General features: G+C 38.7%; 2 protein-coding genes across 2 annotated transcripts in view; one reads left to right on the top strand and one right to left on the bottom strand.

The window, feature by feature from the left end:
• RB1 (retinoblastoma 1) overlaps positions 1-16,211 on the top strand; it is a gene marked incomplete at its 5' end in the record, with an annotated part of 46,454 nt that overhangs the window by 16,170 nt on the left and 14,073 nt on the right. The window lies entirely within an intron of this gene.
• On the bottom strand, positions 765-1,844 carry LPAR6 (lysophosphatidic acid receptor 6). Its single transcript, XM_010181496.1, has one exon. The coding sequence runs from the start codon at positions 1,842-1,844 to the stop codon at positions 822-824; it is 1,023 nt and encodes a 340-aa protein (XP_010179798.1). The 3' UTR covers positions 765-821.

Raw genomic sequence — 16,211 nt, 5'->3', positions numbered from 1 at the left:
TAATGGATGTTATTTTGTTCAAAAGTCATGTTGAGTTGAAGAACCTCTCACAAAAGAGTTTAATAATGTGGTGCTGTACCTAAAGCACTAACTTCAGTCATCAGAGGTTATTTCGTTATAATTACACAGACATCTGAGACAGAGGTGAGAAGAAAAACCAGTTTGTCTGAGTTGTTTCCAGATGCCCTAAACTACCAGAAGATTTAATTGCTTTATGGGGGCCAGGCTTGTGGAGAGAGCATATATTTTGTCAGATAAACCTGGGAGAAACAAAGTTCTTGTTGCCCTTTGATTGAAGCCTCTGTGAATGTAATGGTCTCTAAGGAGAGTGCAGGGAGAAAGACAGGAAGGAGGAGTAAGAGAAGAGGAAGCTCTGGCACAGGCACAGTAGCTGAAGTAGTATGATCAATATGGTGATTTCCTCAGCAGTGCATCCTGCGGTGTAAACCAGGTAGTTTCACTCCTGTCCTCAGTTAACTTGGAAACCTACATCATTATAAAAAATGAGCAATTGCTTTAACTTCAGAAAAAAAACAAGCTACTTTTTCATTTGGTTTTGACTTGACGGACAGTCTTTGGACTTTACCGAGTCTGAAACCACAGGTTTGTTTCTAACATACCACCTGGCAGAACAGACATTTGACATAAATTCTTAAAATACTTTTTCTGTGTACTATTATGCTTAACACTTTTACAGCCTTATCATAAACTTTTCTGATGTGAAAGAAGAGTAACATTTACATATCGGAATATATTTCCACAGCTGAAGAAATGTGCAGGCTTCTAATTCCAGTTTAGTCCCAGTAGTCTTTTAATACAGTTCATATTGTAGAGTCGCTGTCAGATATTTTCATTTTTATGGTCTGAAGGCTGTGTTGAATGAAGTTTTCTGAAACTGGCCTTTCGGAGAATCTGATGTCTCGTGGTCTAGTGGACCGGCTCTTTTTTATCGAATTTTGAATTGTATCCGATGTAAAGTAATAGACAATAGGGTCAAAACAGCAGTTTGAAACAGCGATGCAGAGAGTGACGGGGTACATAGTCCTGACTGCGGTTACCACTGAGCAATTAATCCAGGTCTGTGTTCTCATAAGAGAGTAAAGTATTAAGGTAACGTTGTAAGGCACAAAGCAGAAGCAGAATATCACCAAATGGACAAAAATCATTTTGAGTACCTTTTTCTTGCTTAATTTATTCCGACTTAATGTAAGCGGTTTATTCAAAGTCCGTAAGACCATAGTAGAGCAGGTCACGTTCAAGATGAGCGGAATAAAAAACCCAACTATTTCAATGAAGATCACAATCCGGGATAGGTAGGTTTTCCATGTGTCCTCCGAAAAGTTTTCAAAGCACGATCTCTGTTCAGTATTATTACGGCGGTTTGTAGACTGGAAAAAGCTTGCTGGTGTGCTGCCTGCTAACACGGTTATCCAGACTGCAGTGCAGACAATTTTTGCATTCCTTTTTGTTCGGAGAGTCTTAGATTGAAAGGGGTGTACTATAGCTAAAAAGCGATCTACGCTTATGCAAGTCAGAAATAAAATGCTCCCATACATATTTGTATAAAAGAGGGTGACAGAAATCTTGCAAAGAATGTCTCCAAATGGCCAGTTTCTTGCTACAAAGTAATAAATCCTGAAGGGTAATGTAAACACAAAAAGCAGATCCGATATCGCTAAATTAAGCATGTAAGTTGTAGTCTCATTTCGCACTTTCAATGTACAAGTAAAAATGTAGATGGCAACACAGTTTGCTATGAGGCCGAGAACAAACACCATGCTAAAGATACAGCCATATAAAGTATATTTAAAGGAGTCCTCAGTGGAACAATTGGAGCTTACCATTATAATGGTATAGTTAAAATTCCTGTGATTTGGAGGTTTCTCTGGTATTTTAATTGCAACTTTTTAAAATCTCAGAAGAACTTGCAGATGTGTTTGAACTGTAAAGCTTCAAAGAAGAAACACAAAGTCTGTAGCAGGGGAGCACATCTCCAGCAGTAATCACCAGGAGGTCACTCTTCTCTTCGAAGTGCTATTTGTAATCATGTAGCCAGCCTTCGAAAGTCAAAACCCATGTCATTTGTAGCAGATGGGGTCATCCCAATGCTTGCTTAATTCCATTTTCCCCCTCGATTCAATGAAGCTGTTGTAGAACTTTCTGCCTTATCCTTAGCTGCAGATCATGATGGCAAATGGCAAAGTCTTGTCCATCCAGATTTACTGGGAACGTACGCTGTAGAAAACGATTTCCTGGACGCCACGAAGCATCGGCGCTTGCATTTCTCTCCCAGCTTGCTTTCTGTAAAACAAGCTTTTCGGCTCCTGGGAGCCCTGGCTCGCTCGCCCCACGGGGCGGGAAGCAAGCTGCTTGCGAGGGCAGAAATGAAATTCCAGAGCGTGTTTGTTCCTGCAGAGCACAGCCCTGGCGTCCTGCGCCCTGGCAGCCTTTCGCCAGCCCGGCTCCTTCTGGAGAGGAGCAAAAAAGGGCTCAGGCAATTTGTAGCATGACATCACAGGAAGAAGAGGTCGGACTTGCTGAAGAATGGTTTCAATTCGGTTTGTTTGCCTTCCCTAATCTGATAATGTGTCTGCTGGGACAGTACCTTGCAGGCGTGCAAATGGTCACCAGCAGAGTGCTGCAGCTGCAGCCTCCTGTTAACTCTTTCCATGCTCCCTGAAAGGTGCTTTGTCCATGTTGCTGGAGTCCATTTGTCCATTTTGCTTTGTCGCAAAATCTTTTTCTTCAGTTACAAGGAGATTTTTTCAGGATTGCAATAACTCTTATGCCTTAAAGTTCCTGCTTTTCTTTGAAGATAGTAGTAATTGTCAGATTTTATATTATGTAGGGATGAACTAATGTTATGGTTTTTGGTATCTTTTCTTGTGATAGCACGTTAATCACCAGAAGTCAGCTGAGTAGTTCTACCTTGATTCCCTCAATGTACCAGTACAAACCTCAGGAGGGACAAAGTAACATTGATAGGTAATTAAATAATTTCTCCAATTTTTTTTTTTTCTCTCTAAGGGAGAGGCGTAAAGATTATGAACCCATGCGTTGCTTTGGGATATTCCCAGGACTGAGATATGTTGTAGCAGGAGGAGAAATTTTTAACTTGTTCCATATTGGAAAGCATATCCCAAGTACTATTTCTAATCAGAAAGGTGTTTGTTTTTTTTTTAATAAAAAATTAAAACAAAATAAAACTTTTTTTTTTTTAAATTGTGGTACAATAAAGCATTTTCTCCAGTATCTAAGCACAGAATTAATATACCAAAATAAATACTGTACGATTGTTTCTGATAATTTAAAGGGGGGCAGTTATCACACATGCACAAAATATTCCCATTAGTCACTGACTAATGAAATGAAAACATGTTGTAACTAATTAAATTGTTAAGTAAAAATAAAAAACCAGCTCCTGTTGCCTTTAGGGGCAGATATGAGATAAATCTCAGTTTAGACAGACTCATTTATTTAACAAGAGCTTGGATAAGAGTCACTTCTGGCATCAAAATCAGTCTATTTCTGAGTCTTAGAATAACAAATCTCTTCATATCTGGCTGGGTGGCATGGTTCTTTTGAACTAGATTTTAATCAGTTGTACCTAAGCAAGGCTCTGGGCAAAAACTTTCTAGTCTGCTGTAAAGGAGAGTAAATAATAGCACTTCACAGGGTTTTGGCATAGCTTCTCCATGTGAGGTATGTCAGACAAAATCCAAACACATGCGGAAATGCTTATTTTATTTCAAGTTTTCTTGATAAGTTTCTTCTCTGAAACTCTTTCACTTTGATTTTGAGGTAAAATCAAGCAGTTTCACTTCAATAGGCTACAACCATAAGATACCTTTTAAACTATTTTTGTAATGCATACTTAAATATGAAGCATAGCACATTTTCCACTTCTAAGTCAGCCAGAAATGAAAATGTGAGCTTGGCAGAGTCCCTTGTGTGTCCAGCTTAGCTTGTACCTTAGCATAAAGTTGCCTTACCTGGCTTTCCTTACAAAAGCAGTCGTCAGGTGGCTAAATTTTGTTTCTATTCCTGGCAATGTACCGTGCAAGGGGAGTTTTCCTGCGAGAGTCCCTGAGTTGTGCATCAGGCCTTGGGAGCTCTGAACTCAGTTTTCCTGCTCTGGCTTTGTGTGCACAGGAAAATTGCGTGGGGCAAGCTCAGTTATTGCAATGAAGATCCCTGAAGTACAGAAATTTGGCGTCACATGTCAAAATTCCAAGCAGTGTTTAGAGAGAGAAATAAATGGAAATGAGTAGGTCTGCCTTATTCATCGGTACTTGGTTTTCCATTTGGGCCAAGGTGTAGGTGCACAGAGAAAAGCTGGGAATGTCTGACCAGGGGCGCTGTCTGTTTTACCATGGTAAATGTCTTTCAGAGCAATTGTGAAGGTGCATCCTCAGCCTTCAGTTTGTCCATCAGAGCCCCTGCCTTGCTGCGGCCCATGTTGTTGCTCTTCTTGTGAATATGGGCACTACTCAGAGCTGTATTTTAGGGCTTGGGTATGTGCTTCTGTTGTCTTTAGGACTTTCTCTTGCCCCTGCACTGCAGAACAGTACGTGCAACTTAGACTAATAATGATATGTGTATACTTCCAGAAATAGCATTCAGCTGCAGGGTTTCTCCACCTGCAGATGAAAATTTGAAAACCCCAAGTTAACAGGTTTTCACGTCGAACCATGTTTCAGCAAGGAATTATATGACTGAGTGGGCAGTCTGACTCATTTTAGTATAAAAGTGTGAATAGTAAAGGTGAATTGCACACCCGTTTTCTTAATTTAGACGTGGCTGATTGTTATCAAGCAGTGTTTTAATTTGTGTGAGCTTCTCCGAGCTGAAGAACCTGTGTTCATGCACCACAAACCACAGGAGTTGAGAGCAGCCTCCCTTCTGGTTGAGCTCCAGCACGAATGGGGAAGAAACTTCATTGTGCACTTTCCTTTTGTTGGATCACGTGTCAGGATGGGCTCTGTGCTGTCAGATTTGGAAAAGCCTTTAGTAAGTCCCAGCACTCCACAGATAAAAAAAAATTATCAGTTATTATGGAAGAAGAGCTGATGTGGTAATGACATTGCTTATGTTCCTTCACTGCAGGCAAATTTTCCTTTGGGATGGGGAGGTGGGGTAGGCAGGAAGAAGCAGCTGCAGGGAGGGCCCTGTGCACTGAGGGTTTATTTTTCTCCAAGGGAAATGATGCTGCCACTGCAGGGGAGATGCATGTGTAAGTCTGTCTCCCTTTCTGCATCAGAGACGGGAATGAGTTAGGACCTGTCGTGTGTTGGTAGTGCTGGATGAGCAAAGGCTGCATTTCCATCAACAGCCTTCCTGTGGCATGTGGAGAGGCCGTGAAGACAGAGTGAGCGTGGGCTTCTTAAAGCTAAGAGCTGATGAGATGCTTGAAATCATCCCTCACTTCAGCAGTGAACAGATTTCATACGCTCCTTCAGTTGGTTGCCACTTATATGCTGGTTGCTTATATGAGTTTAGATATCTAGGACACTCTACACCCTTGAGTGATCTTGGATTTGTGTGGCAAACCTATTCCAGCATTGACCGGGGGGCAGAAGAAGTCCTTATAACTCTATTAGTGTTCTAGCAGAGTGGCTGTAGGACACTGCCATCAAGAGCTGCTGCTTTCTCCTCCCTCCATATGTCACAGAGTTGGAGATTTCTCATTTAGGACACATTGCAGGATCTCTTCAATTCAGAAGTTCAAGTTGAGCGGTAAAGAAATATTTCACTGAAACAAAGCAAGTATTGGAAAGCTTTCCAAGCCTTCAGAATTGTTTTGGCCAGTGTTCTGTGTTCCTCTGGTGTTACCCTAGATTTCAGCACTGGAGTCAAAAAGAAGTTGTAGTCAGAGGTGAAATGAATTTTGAATTTGTCTTGTACTACATTTGGCCTAGCACTAATGACTATTTTCTTTGGGCAAAGTGTTATTATTTATCCAATCATTTTCATGAGTTTTAGCATTTTTAGTCTCTTGGAGTTTCCCTTTGAGCATGTATATGTACAGGAAGGAATTCTTATGGTTGAGAGGTAACACTGGGAACCAGGAAGTCTGTTTCTGGCTGTGCCACAGATTTTCTGTTCCAATCCTGGCAGAAGTTTCTATAACTTTGTGCTTTAACTTCCTTCCTGGTAAGAGCTCATCCACTTCCTCACTGGGATGCAAAGCCATCTTAATTATTGTTAAATATTGTTTAAAGGCCTTGGAATGGAGAACCCTTTATTAAATATGATATTAAGATAATTACAGTGGGTAGTGAATGCAAGAAAAATGTAGGAAGGTTAAAATTTTGTATTTTTAGATTAGATTCCTGCCAAGAAAAAGGATTAAAAGACTTCACTTGATTTAACTCCATTCATCTGTAGGGAAGTAGGTACAGAGAGAGCAGGGCTGGGAACTTCAACCTTCTCAGCTACCTTTCAGGAGCTGCCTGCTCAGACACCCCTAAGTCGCTGTAAGGCCACTTCTGGTAGGGGGATTACTGCCTTCTTAAAAAGCAGTGATGGTGTCCACCTGTGGAGACAGTGTGAAGTAGTTAGCACACTGAAAATTCCCTGTTTTTCCCCATTAAAAACTTTCCAGTGCAGTACATAAGTCTTTCAATGAGCATTATAAGACCTGTGGTAAACACACTATTTTTACCTAGCCAGACTAATCCTGCATGACTACTGCATGCAAAACTTAAAAGAGGTACATATTTTCTGCTGAAAGTTTGACCTTCTAGAACCAGTTTTCCTGACTAGTTTTTGTTAGCTATGTACTAATATATAGCTGCCAAAAATCTTTCAAATATTAAAAAAAAAAGGCAAGAGAAGCTAAAGTTTTTGGACTGTGAGTCTATTACGTTCTCTGAGTTAAAATAATTTCTTTATGTATGTAACTGCTTTAAAAGGGAAAAGGAAGCTCAGAATAAAACAAGAGTTCTTCATTCCTGTGCATCTGAAATGCTTCTCTTTTTTCTTGTAAATTTTCTTGTAAATGGTATAATGGAATACGCAGATTAGTTGTCTGCATTGCAGATACCCATGAGCAGTTATAGCAGTGTTTTAGGCCAGTATCAGATGACTGATAAACACTTGCATGAAGGTTTTTGAGTTCCATTTTTTGTAACTCATGGGAAATCCCAGCAGAAGTTTTTGCTAACATGTTTTGATGTGCAAAGTACATTTTTCTGAGAACACGACTATAAAGATATCCAGAGGAGCAAGCAATAATTGAATAAGATACTATCAACATGTCCATTTGTTATCTGATACATTTAAAATGGTGCCCCCAACCTCCCTCCAGTATATGCAGCAATAGCAGGTAAGAAATGCCACACTTACGTACCCCTCCCTGAAGCCTCAACTTTAAATTCTACATTTTCTGTGGTTATGAGCAGTGTGCATGTATGTGTGTTAGGCATCACTGCTTCCAGTAGGCTAGTGGGGATCACAACATTTTTTCAAACTTTAATCTATAGATTGAGTGGCTTAAAAGGGTTGGGATAAAAAGCAAGGTTAAAGGATCATAAAGATGAAAAGCTTGAAAAATAGACATGGATGTTGTTCAGAGGGAAGGAAAATTGAAAAAGGATTAGTAAACAATCTTAGCAACATCACTTGATTTCTAATTAATTTCTAAAATGTCAGGCAAGAAAGAGAGATGCCTCCCTTAGAACAAAATATGTGAGTTCCTGAACTCTCATTTGCATTTTTTGACCTTTAAAATCATCATGTGCATTTAGTCAGTCATTCTGGAAACACGATTGAAATAATGTCAGCGTTTGAAATTTCTCTACACCTTATAGTCAGGAAATAAGTTAGATGGCTTTCTTTAACACTGTGGCAAATTCTGGATCTACTCAGGCTTATACTTTCTAAATCATAGGATTAGAAATTCAACGCTTAATTGGCGTTGCTAGAAAATTACCAAATGTTCCATGAGTAAAAATTCTTCTTCAAAATACTTTGCAAGTGCAAAACATCACTGTTTTATGGGAAAAAAAATACTAGGAATTATAGGAAGGAAGTGGAAGAAGCTTCATGAATTCTTTTGAAAGCTGTTCCAACATACAGGATGAAATGGGTCAAGGAAACAAAACTTATAGAAAGACACTTGTCATTTGTTTTGGTCTAAGGCAATTAATTTTTATTTTTTAGCTCTTTGGTTTAGGTTTTGCCCAACATGCATTCTCTGGCCAGCACTGAGGTAGGTTTGTTCCTTGTCAGGATTACTGGTGATGATCTGTGTAGTTCTTGAGGGTGTATTTTGCTTTCATGCCAAATTACTTGCAATCACCACATTAAGTGCTTGTAGCCTCTTGCAGTTTTGGCTGAATGGAGGCTTCTGACTTTGTATGAGAGGATTTTAACCTCTGCTTGTTAGAGACAGCACAAAGCCTGCAGTCACCTTCCTATTCTCTTTTTTTATAAAGGATAATGTTATGACGCTATTAAATGAATTTACCATAGAAATTAATTAAGATTTATGTGAATTCATAGAGTTAAAAAACCCCCAAACTATGGTATCAATTTGGTTTCCTTCACAAAACTGGAATGTGAGAAGTAAGGGAAAAAAAAATGTTTCATAAGAGTTGTTCAAGCTGGTAAACTGATTAGTATAGATAAATACCAACATGAAAATGCTTGTCAGGGTAGAACCGCTGCCAGAACGCAAAACTTGGCCTTGATTAATGTGAAGATCTATTTACTTGCTAAATGTGTAAGTCAGCGAATAATCTCCTTAAATTCTGCATCGTAAGATCACTTAAATGATTATTTAGCATATCATTAGTGCTGGTAAACAGCTATTACAAGTACTTCAGCTGACTTCCCCCCACAATGGCACTCTCCTTCCAGCCCATGTCCTGAAGTTTTATTAAACAAATTCAGTACTTTATGAACTTTTTTATTACCTTGATGACCACATTTAGTGGTTGTATTTTCAGTGTGGCAATCAGCTAATACCTAGAAGGTAAGAAAGGAAATGTCAGAGCTATGGAGGAGATAAAAAGGGACATGCTTCTCACATGACATATCAAAATGTTATGCTGAAGTCTTGAAAGGATTGGAGTGAGGCTCTCAAATGCAAAAGACATGGGGTACATTAGAAAAGGAGAAGGCCTTTTTTATCAGCCTAGCTTCTACAGAGGTCTGAAGGTTTGGCTTCCTCCAGGTACTTCCAGTGGTGGTGTTAGCAACATCCAGGTCATGACGTGCAGCGTACACTCCTTACTTAGTTTATTGGTTTTGTCAAGCTTTGTCAGCTGCTGTCTGAGCTGGTTTAGTGGTTCAGTGGTATAGACAGAAAAAGTTAACTTTTGGCTATGCAAGTCGTTCAAATCTGATGTAGAAGCAGTAGTACTGAAAGACATTAGCTGTGCGTTTCAGTAGTTACCAGTTCCATCATCATTGAAAGATAAAAATAAAGCGTTGGTTGATAGGGGGCTGGGGGATAAGAGTGAGTGGATTAGGTACCTGTTATTTAGGAAGGACCACAAAGGTTCTACTTCTGCTTACAGATATTACTTTAACTATCTCTGTACTTCCTTAATTAATTGTGTTCTGATATGGTTTTTATGATTGACTTAAACTGTTTAAATGTGGGCTGTAGCTTGAACTAATCTTACTGCCATCTCTTCAGGCCTCTTTCTCTGCTTCTTCCCTTGTGCTTGTGTGTATGTATGCACTCAGCTGAATGAGGAGAATTATTTGCTTTAAAACTAATCCTAACAAATATGTAATTTCCACAGTCATAGCTGTACTAGCGCTAAAGCAAGGGAAGGAGCAGAAAGTGCAGGCGTGTAGCTTAGGGAAGCACCAGCGCACTTCAAGTGATTTAAGGCAGTTGTGAAACTGTGCTGTAAGTGTTGTGGCAGAGTGTTCAATTTTGAGGCTTTCAAATCTTTATTGTTTTGGCTCTTGGCCAGACATTAATTTAGTGTTGGTTTAGCCATGTGAAGTTTAAAAGCCTCTGCAAAGCTGAAGAGTGAGATCTGTACTTCTGGTCTTACCACCCTATAATTTATTTTCATGTAAATGGTTTGAAATGGGGATATTTGTAACACAATAAAAAAGAGCTATGTAAGCCAGATTAATTTTTCCACAAAAGAGGATATAAATGAGCAGTAATACAGACATATTGTGTATAGTCCATGCCTTCCCTTTGAGATGAATAGGGATGATCCAGGATGATAGCTTTGTAAGGCAAATATCCTACCTGGGCTCCATTGTGGATGCTGTAAGTTTTCTTACTGACTTCAGCGTGGTGGATGCTTTGGGCCAACTGTTGTCAATACTGGTTTTTATTTTCCTTGTCATGTTACAGTCTAAAGACTCATGTCAATCAATTTAGAGAGTTAGAAATTGCAAATATGCTACAGTTACCTCATGTCACCTGCAGTTTAAACAGAAAGAGTAGCGAGTTGGGTAGCAGAGAAATTCAGGTTCTTTGAGATTGTCATTTGTGGATCTAACTTCAGAATGGCTTTAATTTGCAGCCTCTTTTATTTCATTGGAAGTGAATGGTAAAACCTGTCTTGTTTTTGCTGTGGATTAGTCATTGATGTATGTGGTTCAGAATAGCTATAGAAAATGCCCACTGAATGACAAATGAGGAAAATATTAGAAACTTAATTAAAAAAATAGTCTACTTAGCAGATCTCCTGTGATGGATTGTTGCATTTAGGTTGAGGTGCTTTGTACGAGCTTTTCTTAAACAGAGGCATTTTTATGTAAGGCTTCTGTCTGCTCTTTTGCTGTACTTGTGGGCACATGTTGGACAGTAATGCTTTACATATTTGCTTTAGTTTCTGTGCAAGTTTTACATCTGTATATTTGTAGTGAAGTCAGTGGAGCTGCCCGTAACAGTTACCACCCTAACCAAAAGCAGAAATGGGTATTTTCTCTACGGTGAAAGTGAAGACAGCAGAGTAATACTACATCCAAAACAAAGTAACTCCTTTAAATGTGAAATCTCTTCCCATGCATTCTTTGTCTGTCTTCCTCTGAGACAGCAAAAAAACTGGAATGTGTAGGTACCCAGAACAACTCAAATATATATTCCCAGGAGTGAATCAGTGTGAAAATAGTATTTTTCCTTTCCAGAAATACTGTATTTCAAGGGCACAAGACTTGTGTTTTTAAGTTTTCTTTTTATTCTCTACATTTTCTGAAGCATTTTTTCCTTATTAAAAAGTACAACAGAAATCTGTAGTAGCAGAGTTGATAAAATTGATTATGTTTTCTTTAAGTGAAACCTTTGATTCTGTCCCTCAGCATTTCTTAAAAATGTTTCTTTTCAGTTTCTGGTTGGAGGGAGAAAGGTGTTTGGAGATCTGTGTAACTGGGATTGGAAACTGTTTATTTACTCCGTCTGACCATGCCATGCATCTGTACTGTTCTTCCTGTACAGCTTGTCAATCAAAATGCACTTTTAGTTGCTTTTGCTATAGCTGTGCTCAAGGCTGTAGGCATAGCTGAAGTCTTCATGCCTGCGAGAGAAGTAGGTTTTACTCCACGTCTCTACGGCTCGAGCATGCAAAGCTGATGGCAGGAAATGATCAAAGTAGAAGGTATTTGAAAGGTAGTTTTAGGAGAAATGACTGAGCTGCAGTTCAGGTTTGTTTTTGTAATGCAAATAATAGGAGAAGCTGTAAAATTCAACAGACCGCAAATTGTGTCATCCTCTACGTCATATGCGACCCTTGCACGCTCTGGAGTTTGAGACCTAAAGGGACGCATTTTGAGGGCTTCTATAATCCTGGTGGTTTAAAATTCCTTGGAGGGAAAGAAAGGCTTCTAAGATCCAAACCTTCCTGCATTTGCTCAAGCCATAGAAAGTAAACAGTATCAAGTTCAATATGGGTTGTATGCAACTTCAGTAAAGCAGTGTTAAAACATCTCAGTTAAATCATGCACAGTGTTAGTTCATGACATGATCAAGTTTTAAGATTAGTATGTTGCCCTTTAAAACAATGATCAGCGAGCTTCTATTTTGAAATTATTAAAAGAGATATCACAACTTGATTGTAGGACTAGCAGAAAAATTTTGAAATACTTTTTGTTGGGAAATATATTGGCAAAACATAAAGTTTCTGTGGGAATAAGTTTCAGTGAAATTTCTTCCAAAAGCACCAACTGATTTAAAAAATAGAATATCTTTAGAAGCTAATTTCATTTTTCTTAAATTTCAGAAAGTAAAACTAGGAGCAAAACACTTCAGTTTTCTTAAAATAGGGTGTAAACCAGTGGTTTCGTGAGAAACATTGCAACTGGTTTTGCTCTGTTTACAAATAGAGTTTCTCAAAAATTCAGAAAGCTTGAATAGAAAAGCACTTTGTTACTGAAGGATTTTTGTAATTTAATGAGATCAAGGGAAATGTAGGTTTTGATCATTTTGTAGTTTAATGTACCGTATCAGCTAAGTGAGTTTTACTGCTTTCTTGATAGATGCTCTTCATGTATTGCCTAGTGTCACTGATTTATTACTTCAGGGAAAGTCACGTATGGTCTTTTCTGTACATGTTGCAGTTTTTAATTATATGCCAATAGAAATACAACTGAAAGATAAGTGGGCAAGGAGCAGAGTGGGCAGAAGCCGTGCAAATGTCTTGATTTTTATAAATGCATCTAATCCCTATACTCGGGAATATCCAAGCACCCAAAGAAAAGGAAGTATCAAAAGTGTTCTCAAAATTCTGACCTTCTTTTAGGATATGTTACTACTTTAATATTAAAAGGTGGTTTGGCTTCTTCATTATCTCTCTGAAGACCCAAGACCCACATAACCATGTCTCAGCTGGGCAACCTTGCTTCTAAGTTCCCAGTTAGGTGTGAGCTTCTCAGCCAGCGTGGCTTTTGTAAGGCCCTTCTTTGGAGGCAGCTGGGTACCCCTCAAGGGTCTTGCAAGGAGCCTCCAGACCCAGTTCAGAATGGGTGGGCCAAGGGGCTGCAGATGGGAAGATTGGATGCAGAGTATGGGTCCTTCACTGAATGTATGTGGCACAAGGCCTTCCCATAGGGAGGGAAGTTCTTGCATCTGTGCTATTCAAGTGTGAAGAGGGGGATCTGTAAGTGGTATTTCAATTAAAAATCCCATGATCTCTGTCTTTTAATAATTGTTCGTTTTAAAACTGAAGAAGATTAACGTTGCTTTCCTAGATCCCTGTGAAGCCATCCAAATAGAAGTGTGCTGAGTTTTAAATGGACATTTGGGTTGTTTTTGTGGGCGTGAGCAGGATCTAACTTGCTTTTGTACTTCAGCACTCGGGCATTTTTTTTTCCCTGGACATGTTTTCTCTAAAGTTACTTATCTTTGCACTGTACTTTGGTAGTTTATGTAATTCAGACATCTAAGAAGAATAATTTTTAAAAAGCTTGAAAGAAGCTAAAAATGAGAAGGTTGAGTTGGCAACAAAAGCTTTATGGTGCTTTCACCTGGCTGTACTGCAGCTCTTGACATATGTTATTTGCTAGTCAAATAATTCAGAATGGCAGTACACCATTATTTCCATACATTCTTTCTACTACCCCCAAACTGGCAAGGTGAATTGAAGTAGCTCGTTTTATATGAAGTACTGACCAACAATTGTCCCCTGTGACATCCAGTAATCAGACATTGTATATTAGGCTTTTGTGTTTACACAGAAAAGCATTTAGGCTTGACCTTACTGTGTAAACTGGGAAGAAAGTGTTTAAAGTGCTGTAAATCAGTAATTTCCTGCATAATTTTGTTCTGAATATCTAAGGGCGAAATGTTCTGTGTTCCAGCATGTTTTTCCAGAGCCTGAGCTGGCCTTCACTGATCAGTCTTCAAAAAAGGAAAGGCACTGAATATCACATCATGTCTTGCATTATTTTCTGAAAACTAATACTGGCCCAATTTGGGGAAATGTTAGCTCAAGCGGCTTGCAGATGTTGCTGAGGTCCAAGTGACCATAGCTGTAGCTATAGTTTACCACATAAACGTGCAAACTTAAAAATTTATATAAATGGTTTAGATTTTTTTTTTGCCCCTTTTTGGTGTTTTTGCCTTTGCTAGTACAGTTACATCTTTTGGTGTTAGAAAAAAAAATTAAAGCAGATATATTGCATCGTATTAAGGTTTCTTTAGTCTTTTTTAAGGATCCCTGAGTAACTCCATGGATACTCCACATCTTTTAGTGTAAGACACTTCTGACTCCATCATTTACTGAGGGATACTCATGTGTTTGAGAATATTAGATACATATTTTTCTGTCTCAGTTCTATTGAAAAGCTAATGCTGACATACTAATTTTAGAATTCTTTCTGGTATGGTTATACAAATTGTCAATTTGTAGTTAAGGAACCCAGCTAATTCTGTAGGTCAGTGAAATGGTCCTCAAGAGGACGAGGAGTGAAGTGATAACCAGAAATAATCCAGGGTGGTAAGGAGATCTGAACTTTTTTTTTTTTTAGTAGAAAACACAATCACAGAATCGCAGAATCTTAGGAGTTGGAAGGAACCTCGAAAGATCATCCAGTCCAACCCCCCTGCCAGAGCAGGATCACCTAGACTAGGTCACACAGGAACGAATCCAGGCGGGTTTTGAATGTCTCCAGAGAAGGAGACTCCACAACCTCTCTGGGCAGCCTGGTCCAGTGCTCTGTCACCCTCACAGTAAAAAAGTTTTTCCTCATGTTCAGATTGAACCTCCTATGCTCCAGCTTGCTCCCATTGCCCTGTGTCCTGTCATTGGCTGTCACTGAGAAGAGCCTGGCTCCTTCCTCCTGACACTCACCCTTTATAAATTTATAAACATAAATAAACACTGTGACATCTGCCTCAGAACTAGCTCCAATTCTTTGAGTGAAAACAGTAGAAAAAACATCCAGTAAATGTTAAAAGAATAGATCTGTAAAATTACTAGAAAAGTACGTATGAAATGAGTGTAACATCAAAAAATGTCTTCCAAGTTTTTGTTTCACATCTGTTCAGACAAGTCATTGAAAAGTTTGGGGTGTTTTGACTGATTTTTATACTGTTCTGTATCACACTGTCAAAATTCAATTATTTATTTTCAGATTGGCAAGACTGTATTTTTAATAAAGACTTAAATAACAGCCCAAGACTTTTTAAAATCTCTTCTTGTTAATCTGATTTCCAGTGCACTACTCCTTATCTGTCTTATGCTGTATTTTGTCTGATAGTTAAATAACTGCTTATAAGGCAGAAATGTTTAATTGGAAACACCTTGTTAAATTCTGTCAGCTGAGTGCTCCAAAGCTCTGCCTATGCTTCTGCTTTGAAAGCTAAGGTGACTGCCAGGTTTTGTTTGCCGTAAGCAAATACTTGGTGCAGACCAAGCTAACTGAGCTTGAGATATTCTGTAATGGTAGTCACAGGAGTACTGCCTCAAATTAACATCAAAACTCTTCTGAAGGGATGGGTTTAGTCCAAAATGTTGTTACACTGATAGTTTTGTTACAACTTTAGTTTTTGCTTTCTTCTCTTTGTTATGTGTAATTTTCTTCAGATTGAAATATTTGCTAAAAGTGGTTGATAAATCCATCACATGAAACAGTTTCCATGTTCGTGTTGCGGTTATTTTGTTATGAAATGTGGCATACTGGTTTTTCAGCTCCCTATTTCTTTGTCTTATTTTTTTTTAGATTATATTAAGCACATTGCAAGATATTTATAGTCCTTTTATCTTTTAAATACCATAGAGCAGTCTGTTCTTAATCAAATATAGGATACAGGATATGTACCATCCCTTAAGCTATTATTACTTTTTCTAGAAAATTGGTCTTGCTGTACATGCAACTCATCCACATTCTGTGCAGTTTATCTGTTGCATCCTTTTTTTATTCAAGTCATAATTTGTTCACTCCTCGGTTATGTTGGTAAAAGATACTGTCCCGCTTTTTTAAAAACTGCTGTGTACAGAGTTTGCCGGCACACTCACCACTTTCAGCTTGATTAAGAGAAGTGGTGGTGGCGATACCTTTGTCCAGCCAATGAGAAACTGGAAAGAATACGAGACGTGAAACTGAATTACTGGCTTTAACCGAAAATCTTTGAGGCGCTTCACTGTCGTGTCTCTGCTTGCACTTGGAAAAATAATTCCCGGAACCGCTTTTAATTGTTGTTCTGGGAACCGGGACTGTGTAAGCCAATTAGAAATGAAACTGCTAGAAAGGGTGATATGGTACCGCCAGCATCTGTTTGATTGTTACCATAGTAA

Source organism: Mesitornis unicolor, unplaced genomic scaffold, assembly GCF_000695765.1.
Source record: "Mesitornis unicolor isolate BGI_N332 unplaced genomic scaffold, ASM69576v1 scaffold18950, whole genome shotgun sequence".
In the NCBI taxonomy this organism is placed as follows: Eukaryota; Metazoa; Chordata; class Aves; order Mesitornithiformes; family Mesitornithidae; genus Mesitornis; species Mesitornis unicolor.
Note: the sequence above shows the minus strand (reverse complement) of the source record. Positions and strands in the feature narration are given on the sequence as shown.

Coding starts and splice junctions, on each gene's coding strand:
- LPAR6 (XM_010181496.1), bottom strand. CDS start 1,844: ATGGTAAGCTCCAATTGTTCCACTGAGGACTCCTTTAAATATACTTTA.